Below are 21,713 nucleotides of genomic sequence, written 5' to 3'. Positions count from 1 at the left end.
AATATATTTTTATACATCATTTTTTATTATAATATATTTATAATATATTATTATAAATATAAAAATAATCTGTATACAATGCAATATGTAAATTAACGTTTTACATACCATATGTAATCTACGCTGGATTATAGATAAGACAGATTAGATTTTATCAGAAATAATGAAAATTGTGTATGTTGTATTTTTTAATTTAAAATTTTTAATATTATATATATAATATGTGTTTATTTTACCAATGCTATCTAAAGTCAGATATATTAATAACTTAATTTTATTAATTTAATAAATTTTTCTATACTATGATATCCAATTTATAATAATTTTATATACATTACTTGAATTGTTTCTATATGAAAAAGATGTTTATAAATATATAACATAAACAATACGTAAATAATCCGTATTAGATATGATTAATTGAATTTTATGACATAATCCTACTCCAACGCATCTAACTTCGTGTAAAACCTGTAGAACGCAGCGCCTTGTCTAATAATTTAGTAGAGGGCGCAAAGTTCGCATATCGCGTGCACTGCCACATTGGTGCAGGAGGAGCCATTAGAATTTTTCCATTGGAACACCAATCAGAAAATTTACACGTACTCAGAATGTCTGGCCATCTGAAGTTAACTGCATTCCGAGATTTCAGTGCATGTAACGTATTCTAGAAATTGGAACTCAGCTAACTTCATAGTATTCCTGTCGGGGGTGGTGTGTGTGTGTGTGGTGTGTGTATATTATGATGTCTATGTGTGTATGTAACACAGTGCATCCAATAGATTCACTATTAATTAGCCAATTGTCGTCACGCTAGCAACAGAAGTCGCGTGTGAAATGTAAGTGGGATTAGACGCTTTTTACTTGAAATTTTTGCTTGAAAGTAGTTGATGAAGCTAACCGCATGAATACATGGGATTTATTAAATCCAGAAAAAAAGAAAAAATTAAACACCTTATGTTCATTATAATATTATATTCAACTTTGATAAAAAAAAAACATGACTGTTTTCCTGAACAAATTTAACTCGATTTGGGAATTGAGGACCATAAAGTAAAAAGAGGAATCTTCTAGTACCTAATGTTAAACAATTCAATAATTATCAATCTAACATAATTATTTATTTCAGACATCAATTATATCTGACTAAGTTTCGTGACATATCAGCTATAAAAATACACTAGAATAACAGGATGGTCCAGAGACCAGTTTGCGTTGCAATCAAGCATTGATGGATTATGAGAGGAAAGTGGGGAAAGCAATCTGTCAAGCAACTTATAAATACCTATTGTCGATAGCGACTAACGAGTTAAATTACAAAGTTTATCATAAGTTTACGTATAGTCTGCAATGCAATATTGCAACAGATAATTGACCACGATATTCCACATCGTGTGATAAAACGCAGCCATGAATTCGGCAAAGAGTAATGGGGAGACTGGCAATGGGCTAGAAGACCTTGGTATACCAGGACAGGTGTACTTGAGAGATGCTTTGACAAGTTGTACAGATCCACTGAAAGCCATTGAAGGATTTCAGGTAGGTCAAAAACAACACTGCTACATCTAGTAGCCAAAGTTTATTTTAAACACATAGTTATTTTTTGCTTCTTTTTTTCCTCTTTGAAAAGAGATAAGATGAAGTATATAAAAAATTTAGATTAAAAAACAGACTTAATATTTTACATGACAAAAATATTTTATTTTAGCTGGAAAATGGTATATTGCTACCATCATTGCGGCCCATGTTACCTTTACTCGATCTGCATGGAGTCAGAAGGTTAGATTTTCATGCCTCTGTTCTTGAAGAACTTCGGGAGAAACTGATCAAACAGATTGACGAGATTGGCGCGGAAAGGGCGGACAAGGGCACTGGAGACAAGAGACTAAAGGAATTGTTATCAAAAAGTTTCCCTGCTGTTAGAGTCCCCGCCTTACGACCTGTTGTCATGTGTATCCTGAGGAATACCCTGCACATTGACGACAAATATCTACGAGTGTTGGTTAGGGAGAGAGAACTGTACAATGATGCTGATACAGAAGTAAAACGCCAGATATGGAAAGATAATCAGAGTCTTTTCGGCGACGAAGTCTCGCCGCTGTTCAGTCGTTATATCATTGAGAAAGAACAGATTCTCTTTGATCATCGCAACTTGAACAGCCTCTTTTTCACACCCTCTCCCAAGGTATTTTACAATTAAATTACAATGTTGCGTAAATTTACACTAACAATTACAGTGAATAATTTTCTGCACAGATGAGGAGACAAGGGGAAGTTGTACAGAAGTTAGCTCACATGATTGGGCATAGTGTAAAACTGTATGATATGGTACTGCAGTTTTTAAGGACTTTGTTCTTACGCACAAAGAACGTCCATTATTGCACCTTAAGAGCAGAACTGTTAATGGCATTACACGATTTAGAGGTAAACATTTTATTTATTTTATATTGCATTTGTCTATTTCATTGTGTCACTGCCTTATGTACCAATGCTTTCAAACTTATGATGAAACAAAGGTTTCAAATCTGTGTGTATTATTTGATAATTTTTAATTATTATAGTAATTTCTCGTTAATTAAAATTTTGTAAAAATCGCAGAATAGAAGGCTTTTGTTATTCAGATTAATCCACTTGTATTCGAGCGCTTTATGTATAATTATCAGATATTCTGTATATTATTGTTGATTATTTTTCTAGATTTTATTATTAAGATAGAACAATAATATATATATTATTTATAAGTATTTTTTATTAAATTTTTTTAAACATGCTATTTGTTGCCAGGTGCAAGATATTATTTCTGTAGATCCATGTCATAAATTTACCTGGTGTCTGGATGCATGCATCCGAGAAAAGAATGTGGATATTAAAAGATCTCGTGAGTTGCAGGGCTTCCTGGACAGTATTAAGGTAAGTACAAAATAGAATTAAAATTTTATAATATTATTCGCATTAAGTCGACTATACAAGTTTACTTGAATATGTGCGACTGCCTTTAAGAAAATGATATATTTATAATTTTTTTTGTAGAGAGGTCAGGAGCAGGTGTTAGGGGATCTAAGTATGATTTTGTGCGATCACTATGCGGTAAACTTTCTCGCTAGCAGTGCAATCAAAATAGCGCTTCATTTGATAAACGGTGAAGCGTTGCCCCGAGAAAACTCAGTACTTGTACTATTGTTGAGAATGCTCGCGTTAGGCCTTTCTGCTTGGCAGATGATTGATTCGCAAGACTTTAAGGAGCCAAAACTAGACAGCCAAGTTGTCACAAAATTCCTGCCAGCACTTATGTCACTCATGGTAATTTATTTATGAAATAATTAAAATATCTACACAGAGAGTTTATTTAATTTTATAATATAAAAATACGGATGTGTACAAATAATACGTATTATTTCTTATTCTAGGTTGACGATCAAATAAGACAGCTCAATTGTAGACTTCCACCTGATGAGAGAGAAAGTGCAATCGCGATCATAGAACATTCCGGACCACCCCCTGACGCGTGCCAAGCGTATGCTCAACTATCTGGAGTAGCGGCAGTTCTGTCTATGTACTACGCATTACACGTTGGAGGTGGTGGTGGAGTTGGAAAGAGCAGAGGAGATGCCAGAGGTTTAATGAGGGTATTAGCGACATTACCGAATTGTCAAGCGCAGCGAGCTTTTGAGGATCCATTTCTACACACACTGGTAACACATTTAATATGTTATATTTGTTAAACTTTGTAATTATTATCAAATACAACATTGTTATCATGCAATTGATGAACTTTTGATTGCTTAGATTAATTTTTAATTTTAGGTTTCGTTATTAATATTGAACATGGCTGACGAATTCTCTAACGAGTCTTTCTGTACAGTTATCTTTGACGAGTTTTTCTTGGCCGGCCTAGGTAGGGACAATGTTACAAGACATCTATTGAAATTACTTTGGTATATACATCCTAAATTGCCGTCCGCGCGATTACATTCGTTACTGAAAGCCTTGCAACCAACAAGTCAGGTAATACTTTGCAATATCCAATAAATAATTACACATTAGACGTGACACTTTGTTTTTATATCTAATAATTTTAAACTGTGATCGGCATCTTTTATTTAATTATTTGATTTGGTATCTTAAATTTGCAGCATAACGAAGCAGTCCACACTCTTTACGAATCTTTGCGTGACAAAGTTGGCAATTATTCTACAGAGGACCAGTTAATAGCGACAGCTCAAATGGATCCATTAAGTCTCGATTGTTCTACCTCTGTATTTACAGGAATACCATCGTCAACATCGAGCACGTGTCCACTTTAATATTCAATTTAAGAAAAGTGAAAAAAAAGGAAGAGTGATTTGAGCTTCCTTGGTTTACGAATGCAAGAGTGATCACTGTGATGTGTACTATCATGTATCTTCTAATTTAATTTTTTGTCTTCAATATATCCATGACTTGTCATGGAGAAAGGAGGAGTTTTTGATAATTTTTTAATAACAAAAAACAATGTAATTATAAAGTAACTAAAAAATTGTGCGAGATATTGAGAAAAAACCGTACAAAGTATTATACAGAATATTATATTTTCAAAAATATATTTTACGTCAAATTAAATATAATAAAATAAAAATTGTAAGACTAATTTTAATATTTATACATATTACACAGTTTAGCATTTATCACTTGACTCGGATACGTCTACATTGTTCGTTATTTCCATGATAAGTCTGTCCAAATAATTGGAATCTAATTTGTATGTTGTGAGAATCATAGATGTGTACATTGAAGCTTGCCTAGATTGGAACAACGATTGCAACTGCGTGTCAATGCAGCTCAACCTAAAATTATATATACTTTTATTACAAGTAATTTTAAATGTAAATATGACATTGCAATTAAACTTACATTTTAATGACGACAAGTCCTACGAGTGTCCATTCGACAGTTTTAAAGACAATGTTTGTAGCAGATAAATTAAACGTGCTGATCAACAGCTTGATTATCGAATACCTCTCGTTATTATAAGTATATTGTGCCAGTGAAGAAATATTTCCATTAGTTGTTAAAGCATACATCAAATCTGGCAATCTGTAATTAACAAATACACGAATATAATAATGATCAAATTTCTCTAGATACTAAACTTTTTCTCAACATTTGATCTCCGATTGTCACTTTGAGAAGTAGAGATTATTACATTTTGTTAAGCTTGTCTGAGAAAATTCGACGACGAAGTGCATTGGGCGCATGAGCGTCTATTAACGGTAATACAGGCTCGTCGTTATCATTACTTTCTGACTCTTTGTTACTACTCTCCTCAGGTGATGTAAACGTCATTCGTCCTTCGTAAAACGCACGTACCTGCACACACATTACAATTAAATTACATTATATTTTCAAATTAAAATTACGTTTCTGGTTAAATTAAAATTAGGATTTAATTCACACCTTTAAGTTCATTTTCTTTCCGTCCTCTTGGAGCACAGAGAAGTGAGGTAAAGGTTTAAGCTTGTTTCTTTCCAAATCTATACGATCTTCCTTTTCATCTTCCAATTGCAATTTATTTAACTTTTTACACAATTGCTGATATTTATCTTGCTGCGAAAGTTTCTCTAATAATTGATTTTTTTCATCTGCCTCGCCTGTTAGAAGGCAAAGAGTATTTTTTGTGATCCATTCTCTAACATTCTGTTCAACATGCATTGCAAGTTTGTGATAAATATTTTGTGCATCTGCATTGTCAGTTTTTTTCAGTTTGCATTTTTTATTTCTATTAATTCCATTTGCTTTTTCTACTTTTCTACATTCATTGTACGTAGACTCAGAAGAAATCACATCATTATTACTACTATGCATTTCATCCAATTGAAACTGTATCACTTTTTCATCTGTAGGACTATTATTTATTTCATCCAACTGAGACTGCAATCTTTTTTCATCATTCTTGTTGTCATTTATTTTGAGTGATTGAGATTCTAGCTTTTTGTTAGTGTCGTTTCGATTGTTACTTATTTCATTCAATTGAAGCGTCTCATTATTATCACATGTATCCACATTATTTTTTTCTATTGCATCCCTGTTATGTTTATGCAAGTGTAAAATATTCTCAGACTGGCCAGCGATTTCTATTTCTAAATTCTCTAGATTTACATCTACTTGCTGAATATTATTATCACAGTTATTTTCATGGTTTGTCAATTCTTTAGAATCATAATTTTTATTTTCTTGATTCGCAGACGGTTCTAATGGATGTGTCTCACAATTGAGCGATCTTTGCAAAATGGTATCTACAGAGATCTCTTCTACTTTTCCAACTTTCGCAGCAGTTGTATCGTTCAATAAGTGGAAATTGCTAATTTCTTTTTCAAAGCTTGATACAATATTTGTCGCTTTTTCCGTCTTCTTGGTCGCACTGCGTTCTGCGGATTTTGTTTTGTCGTCATTATTGTCAGCATCTATATTTTGCGAAAACTTAATCCCGACAACGTCTATTTCGTCTCCACACTGTGTAGATTTAGAATTTAGAGGTAGGATTTGAAAGATCGGTATATCCTCCTTTTTTCTCAGCCACAGCGGACTCTCGAGCATTTGTTCGAGAAGATAATTAGCCGCCCCGTAACACGATGAGCTACAGAAATTCTTCCGTCTGCTGATATCGTACACTTTATTCTTGCGTGTTGAAATATGATATTGCTGGTGGATAATAACAGTCAATTGATTCGAGCAAAGAACATATCCACATAACTTTATTATCGCTCTCTCCTCAATCACATCTTCCATGTGATTCTTGCTTATGAATCCCAACTGTGAATACATAAATCAAATTGATTATATAGATTATCTATTGTTAATTAATATTGCAATATAATTGGTAATTTAATATTATTTATTGATATTATATCGATATAACATTCAAACTGTTTAAATACAGGGATGCTTTATAAGCATGCTTACATTTTGAAGGAGCCAGTCAGGATTCACATGAGATTCCAGAAGTTGCTCGACTATTTTAAGCGCTATCGCATCACATTGTTTCTTTTTTATTATAGCTAGCTGCATTTGCGCTTTGCTTAAAGAAAAATTCGATAGACTGAAGGAAATGCTTCACCTCACCGATTTGGTTAAAATTTCACAATAATGTGTATGTTTGTAGAACATGAATCTGTAAGTAAAAATCGTCGCTCTGCTCCGTGATATTAGGCGCATTCAGCAGACTCAGCAGCTAAGTAACAATCGAACATGATTGGTTCTGATTCATAGAACCACAAATCAATGGCATTATTCAATGGAAAATCTAGTAATGTTACTCAACTGTTGAGTCTGCTGAATGTAGCCATTAATCGTTAAGGCCCCCGCACACACTTTTGCATAACACATAACATATGTACATAAGCAAATTGATTGGTCCATAAGCAAAATTTGACCAATCGAATTTCTTATGCATTTGTTATGCGTTATGCAAAAGTCTGTGTGGGAAGTAAGGTCTGGTCTACAATAGCTGGAGTAAGCATGGAGTAAGAAGACTAGGTATAAAAGGGTTAATCCAGTGTAAGAAAGCTGGCATAAAAGGGTGTAAGCGAAATAAATTATTTTTATTTCGTCTTACTCCTGCTTTTCTTAACGCTCGGTCAATCACAGCGCAGAAGGAAATTACCGTACTTTTACTTCTTACTTCATGCTTACTCCAGCTATTGTAGACCAGGCCTAATTTTCTACAGTTTTATGAAACTAATGACATTGTTTGCACTGTTCACAAATATTCCTGCGCGGCGTAAACGTAAAAGATGGAATAGGAGTAGGAAATAAAATTAATTTTTTTCGCTTATGCCCTTATGCCTACTACTCCATATTTACTCCATGTATTGTAGACCACGCTTTACATATTGTCGCTATGACAGGTATTCTAACTTCGTGAGTAGTCAACTTTAACGATTAATATCTCGCTCCACGGAGTAGAGCGACGATTTTTACTTACAGATTCATGTTCTACGAACAAAAATACATTGTGAAATTTTAACCAAATCGGTGAGGTAAAGCGTTTCCTTCAGTATTATTAAAAATTCAATTCGAGTGAGATATATATATATATATATATATAATTTTTTTTTTTCGACATGAGTAAACTTACCTCATCTTCTTGAGCCTCTGTTTCTCAGTCACCAGTCTCTTGGTCGCCGACATTGTCGCAGTGTTATTTAATCGTATGTACAAGAAATTCAGAAAGCCATATAGTAAAACAATTTACAAAGTCATAAGAACCTTAAAAATTTATAATTAAAAATAACTTCTCTAATATCGTGCATCTGTTGCGATCAGCTTGTACAGCTCATTACAACAGCTCACAACAGCTGTAATCACCGTTGACATCAGAAAATAGATAGATGGAGCATCAGCTACCGATAAAGGAGTTTGAAAAGTAGTATGTTAGTAGTTCCAAACTTGCTCACTTGTAGCGCTGAGTGGTAATTCAAAAATTGGATATCTTAGGGAGTCGCGAGATTGGCTGCCCAGAAAATGGTGGTACTAATAAGGGCCATCTACAATGGAGTGTTTTAGCAGAGAGAAGCCTGAGAGCGGCCACCGCGGCCTTTTTCGTGCGACCGAAATGTGGATGTAGCATCAGCGCCAAACGTGGATGTAGAACTACGTGCCACATCCACTTTTCGACCCTGTCAATAAAATCGTTCGTTTGGTGTGCGTCCGTGCTACCTGGTTATGTTCCGTGCTATGTGGACGAAATGACGGTAACAGAATTATTGATTTTTTGTATGTGTGCGAGCGAGAAGATACAAGAGCGAACGAGACATTCAATAAGAACGAGCGAAACAGTAAAAGGAGTGAGCGAGAAATCATTAAGAACGAATGAGATAGTAATAGAAGTGAGCGAGATGAAAATAACAGCATGCTGCAGCCCGAGAATCGGATCGAGCTTCCTTGCACGTTGTTATTCTCATCTCGCCTCTCTTACTGTCTTGCTCGCTCACGTAATGCAAATATATATATTGTGTTTTCGAGACCGACACCTTTTTTACTTAGAAAATTTAGAATATTAACAAATTATTATATTTAATATTTTTTATATACATCATTAATATGTCATTTTTTTAAATTAATTAAAATAAATTAAATAATTTGGTAATAATTTTGTTCTTTTGTAGGTTTTTTAAGCTTTAAAAATTTTGTAACAAATTGTTATAAACATATTTATTTTTTGCATAATCAAAGAACGACACAAAAAATATTATACACATTATAATATTTCTTTCGTTATTTTTTCCGATTAGCATAATTAGTTTGTACAGTCAATTTACAATAATTTGTTTATAAAAATTTGTTGCAAAATTGATTTTTACAAGGTACTTTTTATATCAATTATAGTTTTTTACACTCCAGTCTTACTTTTAATAGTTATTTTTTGTTAACTTTATTAGTTTAGCTACAGGCTAGAACAAATTACAATGAATCCTTTTATTTATTTTTCGCATAAACAAAGCCTCAACAAAAATGTTATTTACGTTTTCTTTGTAATTTTTCCCATAGAAGCGGCGCAGTTTTTTTTAAGTCAATTTAATATGAATATTAATTATGTGTGTATAATTTACATTTTATACAAATTTTATCTCTTGAACAATTCCACTAATGACATCTTTATTTTCTTTTTGGCCCTGTGATCAATTCCAGTTAAATTATTTGAAAACGACATTTTCATACATAGTGCACGCTTTGTGTATTACACATTTATTGATTACTTCATCGGAATTTGTTTAAAAAGTTACGTGAATAACTGTTGTTTTTTAAACGTTTGTTTCATTTTTATCATACTAAATTAATACTTTGATAGTGAAAAAAATATCTAATTAGTGCGGTAAAATTGACAGATTTTTCGACATGTGTGTTTATAAAGATTCTTTAAATGGAAGAATTTCCAATGGAAAGCATTTACTCTAATTTCCACTAAAATTGAATTACAGACATATTTTATATGGTTACGCAATAGTAGTAAGTTTCTACGTATTATTTCTTATAATATTAAAAATATTACATGACTTTTTCTTATAGCATTACTTATACAATTATTTAACTTTAAGGGAGCACATATTATACCTTTCATGAATTTTATTATTTATGAATTTTTTTAGAGCCAAGAGACAAACTGCAAAAATGGGACTTTTTGCACAATGAAGTACACCTTTTGTACTTTTCATACAAATGTTACTACAATGATTTTGTTGAAAAATCCCTCCCCCTCGATCCTTTACCGTCATGTAGACAGTTGTGCATGATTCCGCGATTACAATGATTTCTAGCTCCTTCCCTGTTTAAATGAAATACAAGAACCAAACGGCATCTTAGAGAACAGTAAATTTCAAGTTAATGTAAACAAATACAAAATTATTAGTGCAATTTTTCATCACGTACAGCAAAAATATAATCGATGTACAGTACATTATACAAACATGTTGGGTATTAAAAGCGTAAAAAAGCGGTGTTAATGAATGATTTAAGTATAGAGAAATGCAATTGGCCTAAAAATGCATTCATATTCTTTGCAGAACAAATAAAATAAAATATTAGATTACGGAAATGTATATACATACATAAATATGAAATTAACACATTCAAAAGTATGTATTTTATTTATTCTGCAAAAAATATGAATGCATTTTTAGCATTTTGAGGCCAATAGCATTTCTTTATACTTAAATCATTCATTAACACCACTTTTTTTGCACTTTTAATACATAATATATTTGTATAATGTACATTAATTGATTATATTTGCACTGTACGTGATGAAAGATTGCATTAATTAATAATTTTGTACTTATTTACATTGACAGATATCTTTGTCGTAAGTATAGCTTTAATATTTAGATTTGTAATTTTTTTAATACAAATTTTGAATAACATAGTTTAAAAATTAAGAATATTTGATTTTATTATATCAGTTTTTTCAATTATAGATATAGTGCCCCACAATTACCCAGGTAGCAAGCTCACGTCATTTTGACGTCCCAAAATGGTCATTTACTGACTATTCTTGACGTCACGAAATGACGCCCTTATGACGTTAAAATGACGGTCGAATGTCACAAATTCCTGACGTCATGAAATGTATTCCTGTTCTTTTTTGCTGCATTGTTGCACTGATGCAATAAGTTTTAGAATGAGGAGACATGTATTTATCTCTAACCTGTTGCACCAGTGCAGCGAAAAGAACAAGCTATATATGTAAGTAGTAATTGATATATGAGATTTCAAATATTTTTTCCCTGCTTAAAGGAATTTTAAATTTTTCGTATGCAAATTTATACGAAAAATCTCCGTAATTTTGCATTCTGAGTATTTATCTCGGCTTTTTTATATTTACAATGTCATATAGCCGATTACCATGAAATTGGACTAAGACCGGATCAAGATATTTACCAATATATTTTATATTTTTATATCGCTAGCATAGTTACTAATATATTAGTAGGTGTAGAAATTTTGGCTTCACTTTCAATTTACGAAGATTAAAAGTGGTCTCTTAATTGTTTCTCGTTTTCAAATACATATACATATATATGGTGTACATATATGGGTATACACATACATATATACTTTTACTCTGCATGTACACACATTAGGTATAAGCACTAATAATTTATACATATTATAAAGTATTAACTTAGTTATATTAAAGATTTAAATATGTAAGTAGTTTATATTAAGTTAGCTAGCTATATGTATTGCCTATTGCTTCATTATATATGTATATATAAAGATATATTAATTAAAATGTTATGTATTTAAATTTGAATATTTCTATACTAAATTTTATAACACTATTCGTAATTAAAAAAGATTTGTTATAATATTTTGTGAAGTGATAATATTAGATATATCTGTGTAATTACATTTATTATTTAAGAGAATATATCACAAAACAAAAAATGTTTGTATTATTATATAAAGAAAAAATTAAAATTTGTGTTAATTGTGTTTATTATTATTAAAATCTACCTTTATGACATAATAATAATAATAATAATGAGTTCGGGGGGCAGTCCTCAAATGGGTCCCGCCTCTGACACTCAGACAGAGTCCATTGTATCTCCCCGTTGTCAGCCGCCCTTAGCGGGGCCCCGCTTCCTTCCAGAAGCGGAGAAGATCCTCCAAGGGCAGCTGTCCCACCTGATCCGGTTCCAGAATGCCTGAGCCCAGCAGGCGTGCTCTTGGTCCGACCAATACAGGGCAGTTCCCAAGAATATGGAGACTAGTCTCCTCTTCTTCGCCACACCACCTGCAGTCGGGCGTATCGCTACTGCCCAGCTTATACAGGTGATAATTAAGGTCGCCATGGCCCGTGAGCAATTGCGTCGCCAGCCTGGCGTCCCTCCTATTTAGGGATCTCATGCTTCTGGCCAGGTCCTCACCGGGACAGTCTCCCAGCAAGGCTCCGGCCTGTCTGCATTTGACCCCCGTAACTTTCCTCCAGTGCTCAAGGTGCTGGTCCCGGAGCCAGCTCCCGATCCTTCTCCTGCCCAGGCAGAAGGAGATCCCAACAGCCGGCTCCGGTCCCACCAACCTTGTTTCTGCTGCCTCCTTGGCAAGCAAGTCGGCTATTTCGTTGCCCTCGATCCCCGAATGCCCGGGGACCCATACTAGACCAACGTCATTATTCTTCGCCAGTTCGTCTAGTACAATTTTACAATCCCAGACCAACCGCGAGTTAAATCTCGGACCTTCCAGCGCTTTGAGCGCTGCCTGACTGTCCGAGCAAATTCTGATGCGCCCTCCCACCCTACCGAGCTCCAGTAGGTTCTGGGCACATCTCATGATAGCTACCACTTCCGCCTGAAATACCGTTGCGTGTTCGCCAAGCGGAACGACCATTCTTGTTCTATCGCGCTGGCAGTAGAGCCCAGCTCCAGAGCCCGTGCTCGTTCTGGAGCCGTCCGTGAACCAGACGTCCCCATCCCGAGGAACCGGTCCCTTGGAGCCGTCCCACTCCCAGCGCTTGGGAAAGCTTATCTTGTACCTTCTTTCAAAGGTACGAATTACTGGCCTTCTATCTTGCCCCATCGCAAAAATGGGGCCCGATAGAATTCCTTCAGGGAATCTTGTGTGCAGGGCTCCCGCCCTCCACCTTGATTCGCACCTCAGGCGGTAGGCCGCCGCTGCCGCCGCCGCCACTACTACCCGATCGAGGGGCTCGATGCCCAGCAGCATGCCCATCGCCGCCACCGGCGTGGTCCGCATAGCTCCCAAGGCCCCTCTCAAAACCAGAGCCCTGATATGCTCCAGCGCTGACGCGGCGGTTTTCTTCAGCACCCTCGGCCACCACACAACAGATGCGTATAGCAGCCTGGGTCTGAGTATCGCCGTGTAAATCCAGTGGACTATCCTCGGTTTCAGACCCCATGTCTGTCCGAATGTCCTCCTGCATACCCATAAGTAAGAGCATACACTCTTACATCGGTTCTCAAGATGTTCCCTCCAAGCCAGCTTCCTATCTAGGATTACTCCCAGATATTTAGCCGTCCCGGTTGGGACTAATCTCGTTCCTCCAAGGACTGGCCCTTCCACCGGACCTACCTTGTACTTGCGAGTGAATACCACAAGCCCGGTCTTCAGTGGGTTTACCGACAAACCGGTCCTGCCACACCACTCCTCGACTACCTCCAATGCTCCCTGCGTGAGCTCCAGAAGTGTTTCCAAGAAGGGGCCTCGTACTAGGATAGCCAGGTCATCCGCATATCCCAATGTAAGAATCCCCCTCTCGTTCAGTGTTCCGAGCAGACTATCTGCCACCAGACACCACAAGAGTGGAGAAAGAACCCCTCCCTGAGGGCACCCTCTCTCCACCCAGCCACTGACACTCACCGTTCCCAGTGAGGCCGTTACCTGCCGCTTGAGCATGCCTTTGATCCACTCCACAATCTTCTCCGGCACACCTCTGCGAGCAGCCTCTTCACATACCACCTCATGCGGTGTGTTGTTAAAAGCACCTTCAATATCTAGGAAGGTGCCCACCGCGTAACCCTTCTTCTCCAATTGCTCCTCGATGAACGATACAGCAGAGTGAAGCGCCGTTTCGGTGGAATACCCCGTACGATACGCATGCTGGTTCGCGTGCAGCGGATGCCGCAGCAGAACCACATCCCGTATGTAAATATCCACCAGCCTTTCCAACGTCTTTAGAAGAAAGGACGTCAGGCTGATTGGACGAAAATCCTTGGCGGAGCTGTATCCCGTTCTTCCCGCCTTGGGGATGAACACAACTCTCGCCTGTCTCCAAGCTCTGGGCGTATAGCCCAGGGCCAAGCAAGCCCTCATTGTCCGCGTGAGCGGCCCCGTGATCTGTTCCAGCCCCTCCTGAAGAAGGGCCGGGAAGACCCGGTCCGGTCCAGCCGACTTGAAGGGCTTGAAACCTCCTACAGCCCTTTTGACCCTGTCGGGCCTCACAATTTTGGCTGCAAGAGACCAGTCATTCTCTCGTGCCCTGCATGGGTCCAAGGTTTCCTGCTGGATGTCTGCTCCCGGGTCTCTACAGAAGCCCGGAAAATTCGATTCCAGCAGGTGGGTCAGGCAACGTTCCCCGGAAACCATCGTCCCGTCATCGAGCCGGATGGCCTCCAAGGCCGCGTCCTGACTTCTAGCCAAGATCCTGCCTAGTCTGGCGGCTTCGGGTATCCCCTCCACCGACTCGCAGAATCTTCTCCAGCTCTCCTTCTTTGCCCTTACCACAGAGTCCCTGTAGACCTTCTGAGCCCTTCGGTGAAGGTCCCAGTCAGCCTGGCGGCCCGTGTTCCTGGCTCTATTCCAGGCCCGACGTGCCGCACCCCTGAGATCCTGCAGCTTTGGGCTCCACCAGGAAACCTTTCTGTCATTCCTTACCGTCCTCTCCGGACAGTTGCTTTCAAAGCTGTTGATGAGCGCCCTTTGCAGGTGCTCGACACACAGCTCGATCTCTTGTGAGGTCCCGTGTCTCTTGGGGAACTCCCTGAGACCGACAGCCAGGTCCTCACGGAATGAATCCCAGTCCGTCTTCCTTGGGTCCCTTACAGTCCTCACCTTCGCCTTGGCCTTTGCCAGTCTGAAGGTGATCTGTCTGTGATCCGACAATGAGGGTTCATCGGAGACCCTCCAGCCGGTCACCTCCCATACCAACCGCCTAGAACAGACAGTTAGATCCAGCACCTCCCTTCTCACCGCAGTGACAAAGGTGGGCTCGTTACCTCTATTGAGAATTTCCAGGTCGGTAGACACCAGAAATTCCAATAGCTTCTCTCCTCTCCTGTTGGTGTCCGTGCTTCCCCACACCGTATGGTGCGCGTTCGCATCGCACCCCAAAATGAGGGAAAGCTGCTCCTTTTGGCAGTACTCCACCAGGCGAACCACCAGGTCCGATGGTAGTGGGTCGTCCTCCTCGTGTGGGAAGTAACCCGACGCCACCACCACCCTCCTTCTAGTCCTAGTCTCACTGATGGCCTCGATCACAACCGCCACCAGGTCTCTGGAACAGAAATTCGGCAGCAGTTGGGCCTCTAACCCCTTGACAGCCACACAGGCCCTGGGTCGTTCATCTTGCGGAGACTTGAATAGTCTTCCGCACCCCGCCAGACCCCTAATACCCCCCCGGACTAGCCAGGGTTCTTGTATTAGTGATATGGCTGTGTGCACCCTAGCTTGGCGCCTGGCCAAAGCAGCCGAGGCTCCCTTGCTGTGGTGCAAGTTAATCTGGGTGAAGCCCACCCCGGTCCCGTCTACTGTGAAGACGAGGCCTTTGGGTCGGGCCCTCCCTTGCCCTTATCCTTCCCATCCTGGGATGCCCCGGTCACCTTGAAGGTAACCCGGTCCATCCCGAGATGAGGCCTGAAATCCAGTGCCTTCAGCTTGAGGACACTGGACTCGGGAATGCCGAGAACGAGGTTTCTGCCCTCGCAGGTAGCCCCCACGTTCTCCGCATGCACACGCCAGCCCGAAGTACTGATCCCCGGGTTCTGCCGCTCCAGCAGCCCCAGGACAGCGGCCGCGCCCACAGGTGGACCCGGGACCCATACCACTGCCCTGCACTGCCTTTGCAGCATCTCCAGTCCCACCACCCTGAGCCTGGCGCCCTCCCACGGTACGATGCCGCTGATTCGACTTTCTAGCCAACTCAGCGACTCCGCATCCGCGCATCTGACGACCGCAGCCCCTGCCCGCAAAGAGGTGCTGTCGAATCTGGGCAGGGGACCCTCCTGGATCCCCTGGATCTCCTTAAAGACCGCACCCCTTAGTTGCGCCACCCGCTCAACGGTTAGCGCTTCCTCGGGGTACCCCTCCGCGACAATCACCCTCGTTAGGGGGTCCGCGGCATCTGCGTAAGCCTGGGTCCCTTGGACCTTCGGCTTCTTTGTCGCCCCTTCCACCGAAGGCGGGGTCTCGGCGGGGCCCCTCCGTCGCTTACCGGCGGTGGTGCCCCCCCGAACCCCCCCAACCGGTGTCCGGGGGTCGGTCAAGGTTGAGGTCCCCGGAGCGGCCGGCAGAGGCCCCTCCCGGGTTTGCGCCCGGGCCTGAGCCTCCACCTTTCGCTCCCGAGCCCTCTTCCTTTTCGCGGCTCCGGAGAGTTTCCTCTTACCGAGGTCCCCCTCCTTTTCCGCCTTAGCATCCGTAGCTTCGGTGCCTCCCGTGCCCCTTGGGGCCCGTTCGGCTCCCGAAACCACTCCTCTCTCCGCGGTCTCGGTGCTTCCCGTGCCCATAGGGGTCCGTTCGGCTCCCGATCCCGCTTCTGCTACTCTTCCGGAGTCCTCTGTCGAAGCCTCCATCGGAGTGTCTTCCGTGAGTTTTGTTTTTAATGTTAAATTTAAGCTCTCCATTTTGTTCCCACGAGCAGCTAGGGAAATAAACGGTCCACCCACGCAGAGCCCCGCATGCGTGGGTAAGGCTAAATACTCTGGGGTTTCGCCCGGTTCCCCAGAGGCATCGTTCAAGACACTGCTCCCCCAGTGCCACGCAGCCCTCGCCACGATGGCTTCCAGCTTGGCTTGGGGAGTTGGTCCGCGGTAACGGCTTTCCCCCCCCCTGGGCAGGGTTTTACGCCCGCCGGGGCAGGTTATAACCGCTACTACCCGGGCGGTCCACCCGGGCACGCGGGGGTTTAGACCCGGGCCAGGGTTTCCCACCCGGGCGTCCTCCTATCCGCCGCCCGGAGACGCGCCCGATAGGCACTCAACCCACGGGACCTTTATGACATAAAAATATTTAAAATTTATTTATGTATGTATATTAAAGAGAATCTCAATAAAAAATATTTAAATCTTAAAAATGACCTATTAACGTTCTTGTTTCATTAAAATTAATAAAAATAATTAAATAATTTTTAAAAGATTAATAAAAAGTATCAAATAAGATATGTAAACACGTGTGCACGCGTGTGTGTGTGTGTATATATATATATTTATATAAATAAAATAACTTTAAAAGAAAAGAGGATAATACTACGCATGCGCAAGAAACCCGGCTCGATCAGCAACTGTTCAAGGGTGGAGTCTGGCGTCGTTGTACGCGTTATGCCTGGCGCTTTTAAGTGATTTTACTTGTTAATGGGAGAAAAAAACGTCCATAAATTTGGTCAAATAGTTAGGACGTGACACACCCATTTAAGCGAAAGTGTCAAGTAACTGAGATCAGTCATCACTGGTCACCATTAGTCATCACTCGTCATCACTCATCAGTGCAGTCGGTTGTAGCCAGGTAAGTCAATGCACTGCACCGTGAAAGTTTTCCACAAATAGATAAACAAGTCGCGAACACATCCTCGGAAAGGATGGCTTGAAACTTGCTCTTCTATTGATCTGCTGTTTATTATGTTTGTACCATGAAAATTTAAATAAATTTTATCATGTTATCTATTTAATTATTAGTTTTTATAAAAAAATATTTTTTGTAGAATTATTATATTTTTATTCTAAATTTGTTATTAATTTTTAGAATAATTTGTAAGTTTTAGTTTATGTTAATACGTTAAAAATAAAAATAAAAATAAGAAATATCAAGAAATATTAAAATAAATAATTATATTTGTTATGGATTATAAACTTATTTAAATACAAAACATTACAATTGTGATAAGCAACTAGACACTTAATTGTATTATGTATGAAAAAAACACAATTTTTTTCTAGTTGTCAGAAATAATTTAGATTTACATATTAAATAAAACATGTTGCATACTAACAATACAAGTCTATATACTCAATTCAATTTTGTCAGCAAATGCGTTTTAATATATTTATGGTAAATTATATGCATTTATAGATAAAATGATAATTTGGAATGAGCCAGATTTGCACCTAAATTATACTTAAAGCATCTTAATTCACTTATTCACAAATTTTAGTTTAATAGTTTTATATTTCGTATATATTTTGTATTTTAGAAAAAAAATTCAGAAATTGAAAAAGCTGTGTTAGAATTAAGGGAATTTTTCTGAAATATTTTCATTTCAAGAAATATTCTCATCTTGTGTGAACAATAATAATCTATCGTCTCTTTGTCTCAGTATTTAAAAATTAAATGGCAACTAAGTTGCTTATCTCATTCTTAAATTTATCTTTCTCGTCTTGAATTTTTCTCTATGATTAGTAATGTTTTGTCACTATTTATTCTAGGTAAATAAACAATGTCGCGTGTATTCGTTTGCCTTTCTGTGCTTTTCATCTTTAGCATCGCCATTCAATTCGGCGAAAATAATACCACCCAAACCGAATGTGATGGAAATATTAAATCTGGTTCCGATAAAACTCGTATATCAGATTTTGAAGCCAAACGGAATGAATTAAATGTGTTTTTAAAGAATTGGAACAAAATCTTTGGGAGATCCAATGATGAATTGCAACCTAATGACGACGAACAAGAAATTGTTAACAAACTCTATAATATGTTTGACGACTTCATTTGCTTCATGTCAGGTAACTCGATCATTTGAAATCGAAAAACTTCTTGTCTTTCTTCCTGATTTGATTGGCCTTAGACTCCTTTAATTTTGAAATTTAATTCAGTCAGTAATAAAATAACTTGGATATAAAGAAATACAAAAGTCTTAGATTACATAATTGCGTTGGCCTTCGCGGAGAAAGTCAAAGAACTTACAGAACAAATAATGCAAATGACCTTAAAAAAATAGTCTTTTTTATTTAGTATAAAAAATAATTTTATTAACTGTTTACTAAAAAATATATAGAATATTTTAAATACTTCGACATTGCAGAATTTGTTTCAGTATTTATTTTGTCAATATTTTTTATTAATAGTTTTTATCAATAGTAAAAAAATTTTGTAATGCTTGTTTTTATATTTTTAAGAAAGAAATTAGTTTACACAAAAAAAAGACAGAAGAAAGAAGTGATGAAACAATTTTTTACGTAATTACAAAACATATTTTTGAGTCAAGGAATTGCCTATGAAGATTATTTTATATACGATTTAAATTCCGCACAATTAATTTCAACTGTACTTTTTTGTGAAAATAAGTTTATAACAACAATGAAAAAATTGAATGACATTTAATTGCTTGCAATTTGCGAATTATAAAATACTCACATCTTCAAATAGATATTTTAATGCTATTAATAAATTTCTGTTAGTATCTTTTTTTAATTAATCTTTTTTTGCAGAAAATCCATCATGCGTTTTTATGACCGCATTAACTTGAATTTTTCATTGTTTTCGCCTTTGCATTTTAGAATCCATACGTGTCTTCTGGGAACTGTAAATTAAAATATCGATTACAGAAAACAAAAATTTTTTTTAATTAATTACATATATTTTTAAATTATTAGTGACTTATTATTAGTATTATTTTACAGTTTTGTTCTGTTTAATAGCTAATTCAAATAACAGACATATTTACGTAATAAAGTGCACATTCAAGCTTATGTTTTTGCAATTTTATCAACCCTATATAGAAGAGAAATTTAATTTATTATGAATAATCAAAATCACCCCTTCCATCTAGTAACTCCTAGACCCTGACCTATTGTTATCTCTTTTAGTCTAATAAATACTTATACTTATACTTAATAGAAGAAGGATTTAGTCACACTTTATTTATTTATTGGGATTTTTATAATAATTGGGTACTTTATAATAATTGAGTCTTTTTTTACTGTCACTTTTCTTTTGTGTCATCAATGATATAATATGTATTAGGAACAGAGCGGTGTAGCAGCAATTTTGCGCGTGATGAGACCGATTTTGATTTTTTCGAAGATACACAAGCTTGTTGCAGAGCGCACCATAATTGCCAAAGCAATCTCTCAGCTGACGAAACGGAGGTCATTATTATCAGTAATGGTAATGTCATAAGGTAATTGAACGAGTGCGATAATGTGAGCATTACCTTTAACATTTGTTACATAACATTCATACTTCTCTCGTTTATCTTTTCTTATTGTAACGTCTGCAAGAAATTCTGCAATGCCTGTATTACGTCTATCGTACATAAATTTTTCATGTAACAGATGCAAAATATAAATTTAGTACAAGTTTTATTATCAAATTATATATTATTCTTATTCAAAGTAATAAAATTATTTGTGATTTGCATGACTTATATTGATAATTTTTGATAAATTAATTCTTCTTTACTGAATATTGTTCTAATTTTCTGGAAACTTTCTGGAAACTAAAACAGGACTGCTTGTGCTTGCGAAATCCCTTTCCATATGTGTTTGAGAGAAGCCTCTGGACCGATTGCCCGGGTGATGGGATTTATATACTTCAGTAGATTGAAACTGCAGTGTTTCCGTTGTATACACCCAACGGAAGATTGCGAGTAAGACACATTAAAAATAAATAATTACATTTAATTATTTATTTATTTTATTAAATGTTGAATAGTTAAAAAATCTAATAAGTTTAAATTTATATTGCTATTTATATATTAAAAGAATTTTAATATAACATTTGTCAATTATTTTGACATACTCCAAATATAAACAAAAATTTTAGCCAAATACTTTATTAAAACGCATAAATTTCAGCCCTGACAAAGACCGTACTGAATGTAAAGGTCACTGCAAGAGATACCAATGGATTAACAGTCCTGAATTTTTCTTGTAATAAATATTTTTCCAAACTGAAAATTTTTAATTTTAATATCTTAAGAACTAATCCTAGGTGTAAGTCTTTTAAGATCTTTTAAAAATCTTCAACTCTCTCATAATTTTTGACATAACTTTCTTTAATCTTTGATATTGTTTTACAATTTTATTTAGAATGGATATTCAAAATTTAAAAAATACACATAATAACTTTTAAACTAAGTAGATAAGAAAATAACTAAATGTATTCTTTTGAGGAGCTATTAGTGTGCGTAATGTACTAAAACTTTATGTTAATATATGTATTGTATTTATACAATATAAATAAAATAGATCTTGACTCCAATAAACTCTCTATTTCTCTCTCTCTCTCTCTCTCTCTCTCTTCTTCCTTCTTTCTCCCCTCTTTCCCCACATTCTATTTCTTAAGTAAAATGTTTAGTGTTAATAACGCTTAGTTTAAGATACCCAGATAACCAACTCATACAGCACCGAAAGATTACAAAAACAGTGCAGAAACCTTACATTGGCCATACAGCACAGAAGCTTTCAGCAACATTGCTGCAACGTTACTTTATAATTTTTTTGCATCCAAAATTTGAATAAAATATTGTGAATTTACGCAATTGCAACAATTTTTTTTTCTTGAACACA

The 21,713-nt window shown here is 37.3% G+C and overlaps 3 protein-coding genes across 5 annotated transcripts; 2 read left to right on the top strand and 1 right to left on the bottom strand.

The window, feature by feature from the left end:
• The first annotated feature begins 35 nt into the window (after window positions 1-35).
• LOC105832201 (negative elongation factor B) lies at window positions 36-4,615 on the top strand. 2 transcript variants are annotated; one of them, XM_012672935.3, is made up of 9 exons: window positions 36-839; window positions 1,130-1,539; window positions 1,709-2,185; window positions 2,257-2,424; window positions 2,785-2,910; window positions 3,031-3,300; window positions 3,408-3,692; window positions 3,805-4,005; window positions 4,134-4,615. In XM_012672935.3, the coding sequence occupies exons 2-9, from the start codon at window positions 1,411-1,413 to the stop codon at window positions 4,302-4,304; spliced, it is 1,827 nt and encodes a 608-aa protein (XP_012528389.1). In that variant the 5' UTR covers window positions 36-839; window positions 1,130-1,410; the 3' UTR covers window positions 4,305-4,615. The 2 variants fall into 2 exon arrangements, with proteins under 2 accessions (XP_012528389.1, XP_012528388.1); XM_012672934.3 differs by having other exon boundaries at window positions 36-1,053.
• LOC105832200 (putative RNA polymerase II subunit B1 CTD phosphatase RPAP2) lies at window positions 4,552-8,353 on the bottom strand. 2 transcript variants are annotated; one of them, XM_036285134.1, is made up of 6 exons: window positions 8,114-8,353; window positions 6,940-7,093; window positions 5,434-6,789; window positions 5,183-5,346; window positions 4,891-5,073; window positions 4,552-4,823 (listed from the first exon to the last, which is right to left on the bottom strand). In XM_036285134.1, the coding sequence occupies exons 2-6, from the start codon at window positions 7,042-7,044 to the stop codon at window positions 4,655-4,657; spliced, it is 1,977 nt and encodes a 658-aa protein (XP_036141027.1). In that variant the 5' UTR covers window positions 7,045-7,093; window positions 8,114-8,353; the 3' UTR covers window positions 4,552-4,654. The 2 variants fall into 2 exon arrangements, with proteins under 2 accessions (XP_036141027.1, XP_012528386.2); XM_012672932.3 differs by having other exon boundaries at window positions 6,940-7,054.
• A 9,124-nt stretch (window positions 8,354-17,477) lies between these two features.
• On the top strand, window positions 17,478-21,405 carry LOC118645000 (phospholipase A2-like). The gene is made up of 5 exons (XM_036285136.1): window positions 17,478-17,709; window positions 18,627-18,926; window positions 20,167-20,323; window positions 20,651-20,791; window positions 21,000-21,405. Exons 2-5 carry the CDS (start codon window positions 18,638-18,640, stop codon window positions 21,076-21,078), a joined length of 666 nt encoding a protein of 221 aa, XP_036141029.1. The 5' UTR covers window positions 17,478-17,709; window positions 18,627-18,637; the 3' UTR covers window positions 21,079-21,405.
• Window positions 21,406-21,713: the final 308 nt, after the last annotated feature.

Source organism: Monomorium pharaonis, chromosome 4 (assembly GCF_013373865.1).
Source record: "Monomorium pharaonis isolate MP-MQ-018 chromosome 4, ASM1337386v2, whole genome shotgun sequence".
Classification (NCBI taxonomy): domain Eukaryota; kingdom Metazoa; phylum Arthropoda; class Insecta; order Hymenoptera; family Formicidae; genus Monomorium; species Monomorium pharaonis.
This window is presented reverse-complemented; position numbering and strand designations above follow the sequence as displayed.